The 10419-nt window shown below is 41.5% G+C and overlaps 1 protein-coding gene across 3 annotated transcripts in view; it reads right to left on the bottom strand.

Moving 5' to 3' along the window:
• Positions 1-1152: 1152 nt before the first annotated feature.
• RPAP1 (RNA polymerase II associated protein 1) overlaps positions 1153-10419 on the bottom strand; it is a 41318-nt gene continuing 32051 nt past the window's right edge. For all 3 annotated transcript variants that reach the window (XM_035328286.1, XM_035328287.1, XM_035328288.1), the window contains exons 19-25: positions 10017-10212; positions 8937-9086; positions 8319-8461; positions 6396-7200; positions 4567-4743; positions 3734-3790; positions 1153-2950 (exon numbers count right to left, since the gene is read on the bottom strand). In XM_035328286.1, coding sequence (XP_035184177.1) covers positions 2795-2950; positions 3734-3790; positions 4567-4743; positions 6396-7200; positions 8319-8461; positions 8937-9086; positions 10017-10212 — 1684 coding nt within the window. In that variant the 3' untranslated portion in view covers positions 1153-2794. The remainder of the gene's footprint in view (positions 2951-3733; positions 3791-4566; positions 4744-6395; positions 7201-8318; positions 8462-8936; positions 9087-10016; positions 10213-10419) is intronic.

The raw sequence follows: 10419 nt of genomic DNA, 5'->3' as shown, positions 1-10419 counted from the left end.
TAGTAAACACAGTGGGATGCAACTGCGCTAATCACACAAAATTTCCTGTGTATTACTGTTGTAAAGATACCAAGTGTAGACTTCTTACAGTGGGGTTTTAGTCCCATTTTGGTTTCTTCTTGCCTCTTTATTTTCTCTTGCACGGCTTAGTCCTACCCCCATGTGGAGCAGAGCCAGCTGCTGAGGTGCCTGTATCTTCTTTGGGAGTTGTTGTGCAGCACAAATGGGCCACACACACCACCAAATGGGGATCCCAGCCTAGCAACTTCAAATCACTCACACAGTGGAAGGGTCACAAATTAACTCTGTTTCTTCTAGGAATAACTCTTAGCAACACATCAAGTAAAACTTACTGAGTTATCCACATTTCCTCCAAAAGTATATTCAAAAATTTAAAAAAATGCAGAAAATCCAAACTAGGTTTAAGGTGTTTTTTGTTGTTGTTGTTACAGTTGTTTTTTTTCCCCCTCAACTGCATCGCAGCTGAGAAAGTTTGTTTTTAAACTAGATAAAGCAATGCCCTCTACTGTTCTGCAGAGAAATCTGGAACAAGGTTGCACAGAGCCTTCTAAATTTCAAAGTTAAGACTGCTGTACTGACCCAGTCAAAGCCAAAGTTTTGAGAGCTTAGAGCTGATGCACAACACATGTAAAATTTCTGCACACAAGTGTGGCCTACAGAACTGTTTGGGATCCATTCCTTCCCTCCGTTCCTGCTGCTTGCAGCAGAACTCCATGCCAGAAGATGGAAGTATATTCTGGGCATATATTAATTGCTTGAGAAACATCAGGGAACGAAGGGGGCTTCTCAAAAAGAGACAAAAGCCTGATCCTTTCCTTCCCAGATTTCACAAAATAAATGAAATTTACCTCCTCTCTCACCACCTACAGATAGTATCTGTGGATAGTTTTTTTTTTTTTTTTTTTTTTTTTTTTTTTTTAATGCATTCCCAGCTGTGGCACATGACAAGTCACACAATACTCACCCTGCACCTTTGCCATGTATACACAGCATTTGACACCCTGTGTTACTGACCCACCATACCTCACAGCACATGGCATTCCCAATATATTGATAAACTCCACATAGAACTATCCAAAGACAAGGAAGATTTAAATAAAGAAGAGAGCATTCTCATTGTTCCAAAAAAACTAGAGTTATCAAAATGTTTATTTACACCCTGTATACATTTAAAACTCAGCTTTGTATTACACAAGAGGTTTTCGTAGGTCAGAAAAGCAAAAGACAAAGTCCTTGATGAAGACAGTTCTTAAATGGCCAGCTAGGAGTTCTTAACTTTTACCATGTATTCATTGCTCTTGAAAGACAACTGCTGGGACTCTCACCATCTAGGCAGAATAGAAACTTGAATGCCTTTGATTAAACTTTTACTTACATCAAGTACTTTTAAAATAATTAGCAACAAGGGAAGTGACTGTTAACCACTTTGTGCTTTTGTAGTTTCCCCCAGCTGCACATCAAAAACTGCAATAGGAAAAAAAAAGAAGAAAGACAAAAATGAAACATCAGTTCCACCTATGTCCTATCTGAAATAAGAGGACAAAAAAGGTAAAACAGTATCTTCTGGAAACTTAGGGGATGCTGGTAGACTTAGAAAACTTTCTGACAGGTAGAATCTTATGTCTCTAGGCTAGGCATCACCCTGCACCTCCCAGAGGTATTTGTTCATAAGAACAAAGCAGAAGAAATAACTTTATCAAGTTTTATTCATAAAAATTATGAAACAAAAGTCTGCCAGACTGACTATGGTTCTACAAAAACTACTGGATACAAATTAAACATCCACTTCAGTGAGACTACACTTAGGGTAAATTCTGGGCTTGACCTGGCATTTGTGATGAACACTTTAGGACACTACATTTGTAGCTCGTGTTGGCAGCTGCAAAACAGAACTTGGATGTAGAAGTGGGAATCAAATAAAAGATTTTTAAAATGAGGTCTAAACTTTGGAACACCACTTGAAAATTTAAACTACATTCTCTTCTTCTCAGAAGACAAATCAACACATGTTCTAGTTAAACAAGCAGATACTTTTATTCTCTAAGGGGGAGTGGTTTCTGACAAGCATTCTCACTGCAAATAAATTACTTGTTATTTTGTTATATATATAAGCAAATAAGGGAGAAAATAAAGCAGGTTAGATACTATCCAAAAGACAGACAAGGTAAGATGTTGACTGCATTAGGAACTGTTGTTTCTTAGAGATCCAGCTCCATACATCTGTGACAGGTCATTTGCACAGAATATGATCCTGTATATGGAAAAACTGTATATGAAAAGATAAAGTTCACAGGATCAGCTTCTTCCCTGCTGCGTTGTCATTTTATTTGCAGGGGCAGTAGGGGAAAGGGACCGTTCAAAACTCAGGATAAAAAAAACAAGGGAAAGATCTGGGGAAGACAGACATCGTCATGAGAATTCACAGTCTGCAGCCTGAATGAACAAAATGGCTTTTTCAGTTCTTTCAGTTTATTCAACAGTCCAGTGCCTCTTAGAGGCATTCTTAACTCCTCCAGGAAGAACAACCTGAAAGAGAATACAGGAAAATGCCCCAGCATTCATAATGGAGAGGCCACACACACATGGACATATCTTGAGGTTCGTATTGTGCTGCAGGGCTGAGAGCATTCTACTGGTGCTTCACTTTGCAGAGATGCTGAGAGTGTCCAAGCAAGACACTGTAACTGTCTAAAATGTACATAGTTTCATCAGTGAAGCATAAACTGAGCTCTTCTATTCTTCTCCTTAGCCCTCCTCTTCCACAAGTGTTTTGCTATGAGACTAGCACTGGTGCATTCTCCTTATTTTCTTTCTGTATCACCATCTGCAGGTACTTCAGTCGCATGGGAGGGAGTTGCTCGTAAAGGTCAAATCCCACGGGGCTCTCTGCATTCAGCAGTCTGTAGTAGAGAAGGTGTTTTTTCAGGCTCTGAAGAAAGAAATTGCAGTCATTAAGCATGTCTTAGAAATAAGAATCTAATCATTCCTCCTTATCTCCAACATAACATAGCAACCTGCCAGACAATACAACTCCACCACACCCAACATTTTAAACTGCATCATCTTCAATAGAAGAGCTATAAAAGGTGTATTTCTTCCAAAAAACTCTCTTGATTTGCATGAGTTTTCCACTTCTGAACAAAATTCCACTGTCTCCTCAACAATCCCTCTCAATGATCTCTTGCCAGATGCCAAAATGGGGTTTGAGTGCGAACTAAGAATTTACCCTAGACACTAAACATAAAGGGCCAAATGACTCAGCTCTGTTACAGAAATGATAGACTTTGGCAAGACAGGATGGAAAGCAGAAAAGCAGAGACCTTACATTTGTTTTGTTCTTTTGTGGGGAAAGTATCCAACTTAGAGTTAAGGGAGGTCCTGGCTGCCTGTTCACAGCTGTGCTACAGCCACCCCTCTAGGACCTCTCACTATCCAGATAAAATACTGCTCCAGCAAGAGGCTCAGAAGTACAGTACAGGAGATTTATCTGTGTTCCAGTGGGCTCAGTGCATTGAGTTCAATTACAACAAGAATTGGATAATACTCCTGATAGCCACTGCATGTTAAAATCCTTCTGCTAATCTCTCATTCTCAAGTTAGCAATGTAGACAAAAGCAAATTTCAGACATTAAACACAAATTTAAGTCTGTAAGAGTGCCATGCCTAAAAAACTCAAGCCCCAGTAGCACACACTGATCCTTATGGATCCTACCTCATCCACCAAGAGCCACGTCTTTCTCAGCATGCTTTTCCGAGCAGCATCAGCCTCCTAAGAACAAAACACATACTTAAATTAATATGGCACAAAACTAGCTTTGCCCACAGGCTATGCAGCATTCTAGAAGGATAAAGAAGAGCAGCTTGTTCTGTCAGAAAAGGCTTGAAGTGGCAATCACTTAGATCCCCCCTTTTCCTCCTTCCCCTGACCTGAGGCCCATCTGACATGTATTGATAGAATAAGGGGTAATGGCTTTAAACAGAAAGAGGGTAAATATAGATTAGATGTTAGGAACAAATTCTTCACTCAAAGGGCAGTGAGGCACTGAAGCAGGATATCCCATCCCTGACAGTGTTCAAGGCCAGGTTGGATGGGGCTTCCCTGCCCATGGCAGGGGGTTTGGAACTGGATGATCTTTAAGGTCCCTTCCAAACCAACCCCTTCTACAATTCTATGACACCTTAAGATTGCCGCAACAGAGGCTAAATCTATTACAAGCTATGGAGCTAATCAGCTCCATCATTTGTGTTTCATTTTTTCCTTCTGTACAATAGCCCACAGTTGCTGACTTTAAAGGTTTATATAGGAGTGGCTGCCATTAGTATAAGTTTCTTATTTTATAGTGAATAATGGTTGCCATCTGCTCTCTCCTATGTGGATTCCAACCTTCAGACCTCAAACAGCTGCACAGTCCTCAACATGTGCTTACAACCTTTGTTTTCAAACTCAGGGTCAGTGATTCGCCAACAAGCCACGACGGACTCTTGGGAGGAAGAGGTGCAAAACCCAAAGCTTCCAGCCCTGAGGCTCTGCCATTCACTACCTACCTGTGTTGTACTGTCTTGGGAGAAAATAAAGCTGTTCACGTGAGCCACAGCCATCACATAAAGGACAGGGCACCAGGTGTGGCGCAGTGCGCCAGTGACCAGCGTTCGGAAGTAGAGACGCAGGAGGTTCAGGTTGTCCTCAGGAGGGGAAGTGTATCGCTCAAGAGGCACGGGAAACTGTAAGAAAATCACCCAAAAGCAACATTACTTTTTGTGTCGGGATTTAAGTAGTGAGGGGAAGTTCAGAACTTTAGTGTCCCCTTCCCCAGTTGTTTTGGTGCACACTCCCACATAACACAACACACCTCAGTGGCACAGCTCCCAGTTGGAGCAGAACTGTTACTGCCCACACTGACTAATGTGACGTGCCTTTGTGAAAGTGCCCTCAAGACCTCTTCATCGTTATGAAGAAGTGTTTTACTGGTCAAGTGACTGTAGTTGCTTTTGGGCACAGGTAAGAAGAGGTGTTTCAGAGTGAGGAGACAAAGTGCTTTCAGCAGCATCTCCTGCTAATGCATCAGAGAGGCTTACACTGACCTATGCGTTTAGTGAGAAAAAGAAAGCAGGTATTTATGCCAGCTATCACTGCTATTAAATTAAGTTTCCAACATTTTCTGACTTCACCATCTAGCTTTGAGAAATAGGTCATAAAAGCTTTTAATAACAACTTGGTTTTGTTTGTTTCTGTGTTCCCCAGAAATAAAAATTTTGTTCTTATTTTTATAGAAGTTTTCTAGAACCAGTGTTACGTATTTCACTTTGAAGCATCTTCTTTGCAAGACCGAAGACAATCAGACTACCCTCAGTAAGTCTTCAGTGACAAAATGGCATCTATGCCAAACTTCAGTCTTTGGCTACAAAGACACTACTACTAAGATTTTTACTGTCCTGCCCACTAGGGTACGTTTAACTTACCTTAAGACAAAAGAAAGGAAAAAAAAAAAACACCTTCCCCAAATGATTTTGCTCAGATTTTCCAATGCACAATTTGTTTTCAAGCAACACAGAAATGAAAACATTATCCAAAGTATTACTTGTTTTAAATAAATCTGAGCACATGAAAAACAAAGCATGGAAACCTGTTTTGAACTTTCTCCATTGTAACGTATGTCACAATTCTGATGGCATTGAGGGATTTGGCATTGCAGGATCAAGGCAAGATAAACCATATGTAAAATGAACATTTTCATCTGGAATAGGGTGTTCAGCTTTATGTATATTTGTGGAACTAAAACAGAGACAGGGAAAAGGTACTGAGAACAAACAGATCAAGAGAACAGAGAGTTATCATAAGAAGCAAACCAGAATATCTTGGCTTACTCAGCTTAAGAAACAAAAGGCTCATCTGGCCATAATGATATAGAAAAACTGGTTGCAGGGCTACTACATCTAGAACAAAAGTATTATAACCACGTGATGCAAAGCATTGATCTTATGTAAACTACTGGTTCACAGTTGTTTGAATATTTTTCTTTTTTAATGTTGTCTTTGTATTAGCAAACTTTAAAATGAGTGTTTGTCCATGCACTGTACAGGAAAAGGTTTTCACCAGACAGAGAAAATACTTACTTAAGGAAAAGGTAATTTATGTCAGAAGAACATTGGGTACAGAGTAGCCCTTCATACATACAGGCCATAAATGAGGAGCTTCTCAACCATTAGACCAAGCAGAGCAAGGGACAGAAAGCATTACTATTCTACTGGACACTGAAGGATGAGGAAGAAGAGGAAGTGCTGGGAGGATGCCCAAATCAAGGTTGAAGAAACACACAAAAGCCCAGTATCTCAGAAACATGCAGTGACAGGTAACTACTGTAAGCCAGGATTACCTGCTGGAGCGGCACTCCCAGTGCCCGCAGGATACTTGTGTGCTCCCCAAAAACAGAGAGACGCAGATGAACACTGAAACGCTTCTGCAGAGGTAGAAGAACAAAGACTCCAAAGAGTGGATCTCCAAAGGAGACACCTTCAAACTGTTCCAGCAAACTTATATAGAGATCATGGAAGGAAGCCAAACCAGGGAGCGGAGCATCCAAGTTTAGGGAGTCTAGCGCCTTGGGCTGGCAGTAGATAGAGAGAAGGGCAGCTGTGTAGCAGTGGATCGGTGCTTCTAGAAAGAGGTCACCACCTGTGAGGAAGACACACATAAGTCGTGCAAGTTTGGCAGCAGTAGGGATGCTTTGAAGGGTTTTAGCACGCCAGGTTTCCAGCAGCAAGACCCATTGAAGGTTCCAGGTCACAGTGTTGACTAGATCAAGTGGGAGAGAGTTCAGCACAGCCCCCTGCGTCTCTGCATTAGTCACTTTGTTATAGAGGCTGATAAGTGGAAAGAAAGGCCAGTCTGAAGGCAGGATGGGCCCTTTGACCTCAGGAAGCAACATTGACTGGATGAGGTAATTCCGTCCTTCGTAGGATGCTTGGGATTGCAAAAGGGCAGGCTGCAAATGAACAAAATGAGAGAGGTAGCAGGAGCGGATGACAGGCAGATTCTGGTATGATTCTTTCAGCAGGGCACCACGTGTAGGCTTTGAAGATGCTGCTGCTGCAGAGCCAGGCTGTGACAGTTTGGCACTGGTACCCAGATGCAGGATATCAGAAAAGTCAGCTGCTTCTGGCCCTCCAGTTTTCCCTTCACTGCAAGACAGAAATAGACATCAGTTAAAATTAAACAAACAAAAACCACCACACAAACCAACCGCAAAAAAATGAGCAACATAAAAATCCATCTCCATGACCTCCCTGCATCAGGGAGAGTAGTAGTACACACAGACGCTGCACATCTTTCTGCAGCATTCAGTTATAATAATACTGTGTGCCTGTAAAGCATCAGCTACCTTGGTATCTACAGGAAATTCACAGAACTACGTCTGGAGATAGCAACATGAAGGTATTGCATGAAAAACCTCTGCACAATGTCAGCACTCTGTTGTGGAGGATAAATCAGTAAGACAATTCTGCAAGCAGCAAAGCTACTGTTGTAAGTTGCAACTATACAGACTGGTAAATTGAAATGGAGGGAGGGGTGCTGTCAAACCTATTTGCCATGATTTCAGATCAGAGACTGACCATCATCTCTGATTACTTGCCAAACTCTTGCAAGATAGTGGCTCTATAGCAGATATTTGCAAGAAAATAAAATTTAAAAAAGCTTTCCTTTTGAAAGGCAATTTTCCTGGAGAAGTACAGTATCTCTTTGCAGCATATCGGTCCAACCTCCTATACGGAAGCACCATGGCAAGTTTCAAAGTGATTAGGATGAACTAAAGCTGCTGCCATCTTGGCTAGATGATGCTCAGGATTTCTTCCAGTACAAGTACATCATTGTCAAATCAGCAAAAGTTTATGTAAGAAATTGTATAGTAAGGGTCAGAGAAAGACTTAGTGAGCTTTTCAGAGTAGGTCAGGTTGCAATGTGTTTCGTACGCTCACTACTCTCAGCACAGTAGATGCTGGACCTTAGTGAAAATCAGTTCTACCAGGAATCACAGGAGTCTGGCCACAGAGGAGATCAAAAGAAAGTGGTCATATTTCTCAACATGACTACATTGGAAAGAAATCTGCAACCATGCTGTTCGTCTGACTGGAAGGCTCCATAACTTGAGAATATGTCAATGAGTATCTACAATTTGAATACAAGCCCTGTTAAGGGCAAAAATTACAACCAAATTCCAGTGCCAACCTCTGCTTTTTTATCTTTCCCAAGACTTCCCACATACCAGATTACAGAAAGAAGAAAAAAATGCAAAGCTTACGGAAGAAACTCTGGATTAAAGGCAAGATCCAGCAGGACCTCATAAGCCAGATGCTCGCTCCCTGGTAACAGACGGCTTAGCAATGCCAGGGCAACACAGTGATGGAGTGAGGCATGCTGCCTGTAATCTGGCCAAGTGCCCACCTGTATGGAAACAAAACACCAGGTAAAAACATTGTAGCGTTTGTCAACAGGGCAATCAAGGATGGAGGCAGCTGAGGCAGACATCTCACCGGAAAATTAGAAACTGAGGCACAGTGAGCAGTGTCAGCATTCATATGGACATTTTTCTGCTTCCCCTTACTGCCCTAGAAAGGCAGACACAGTTTTCAAGTGTGCTGTTAAAAAGTTGTTCTCACTCTAGCCCAAAGACAGAAGAATATAATTTTGCCATCCAAAGTATTTTGGATCTAAATCCCCACATCAGCAACTGTAAAGTGAAGATACTCTTTGCTAATGGGCACAACAGTCAAGATAGCAGAATAGTCACCAGACCTAAGCCAGCTACATGGAAGAACCCTGATGCAAAGGCCAGTTGCCAGTCTGACACAATGAGTTACAGAAACCGAGGTGAAGTCAATTCCTGGGGTTAAAGAAATGAAAGGACCAGCAAGGATACCATTCTCTTAGCCAACGCTAACACGAAGTACTGCAGATGATATTCATGGCGCAGCATCCATGCAGATGAGGGAGTTACAGAGGGAGGTCCAGTCTGCCAGCTTTGGTGCAGATAATCCTTCAGGCCTCCAAAGCTCAGCACAGAGCTGTACTATAACGGAATCAGAAGCAGAGACAAATACTACTAACACAGTCCATGCATGGAGAAAAGAAAAACAGTCCTCTCCAAAGTCTACCACCCCCTGCTTTCTCCCATAAGGATTTCTGTTGGTTACTCCAAAAGTGACATTTAGAAATGGCCTGATAACTACCTTTCTGCCTTGGGGCTCACCTGCATCCATCACGACCACCCCTGACCTCAGGTAACCAATAGTCACTGCCTGCATTTTCCACTTTGCTTTGTAAGACAGAAACCTGGTCAGAGACTTAAAAGGTTTTTCTCTCATCTAGCAATATACCGCTATTAGTAACTGATCAGCTAATTAAACATAAGATCACAGAGGAAAGCTTTGAGAAAGCTTATGCTAGGCACTCCATCTCCGTAGGACGTTGCCATTTCCTCTTCAGAGTTAGCACTCTTCCATGACTCACTCTTATTCTAACAACTCAGGGCAACAAGAAGTGGGAAGAAACCTTTCCAACCACTGCAGCTTTCATTCTCTCATTTATTTTTATCCTATTTTCCTTTGTTACTTTCAGCCATCTCTTTTCCCTCCTCTGACACTCAATTATTTTGTTTAGCCAAACAACAGTTGCTTAACCCTTCTAAATATTCTTTATAAATCCATCCTTTAAGCCTCCTTGTCATTTGACACCCACTTTATAATCCCAGCTTCCCAGTGTCAATTGGATATTTGAGTTCAAAGACAGGATCTTTTTCAGATCCTTGTTTCACCCATTCTGAAAATGGGGGTATTTCTCTCTATAGTTCTTTGATATTTTTAAATTAAAAATATACAACAATTCTATTTTAATCATCTTAGTAACATCATTCTTAAGCCTGGGAATACACAAACACTAACCTCCCTCCCAAGTATACTTCCATTCACATAGAATTTACAGTGAAAAAGTCTGTTCTCACCTTGCTGATCAGCCCTTTGTGAACTTGAGTGATGCTATTGATGAGAAACAGAAGGGCAGTGAGGAAGGGGAAAGGGGACTTGGAACCAACTAGGTTGAAAGGAGGTTTGCCTCCAGTACAGCTCAAAGATACGATGCTCAACACAGATTCAGGTCCCGGGGAACAGGACAGAGGATTGCACAATGCAGAACATGGCCTGTGTGAACAAAGAATGAGAGAGAGATCAGATCAAAAGCACCTGTCATGAATTTTTATCTTCAGTTGAATAGTACATGATGTACAGAAATATTGATGCACTGATACATCTCTGATGTCAAACATGTGAAAGTATTGGACCCTTGATTTAAATATATATATATATATATTACACACACACACACACACACTTCCCCACAAGCACACA

The sequence above is a fragment of the Oxyura jamaicensis genome, chromosome 5, assembly GCF_011077185.1.
Source record: "Oxyura jamaicensis isolate SHBP4307 breed ruddy duck chromosome 5, BPBGC_Ojam_1.0, whole genome shotgun sequence".
Taxonomy (NCBI): domain Eukaryota; kingdom Metazoa; phylum Chordata; class Aves; order Anseriformes; family Anatidae; genus Oxyura; species Oxyura jamaicensis.
The sequence above is the reverse complement of the archived record's forward strand: the minus strand, read 5'-3'. Positions and strand labels throughout refer to the sequence as shown.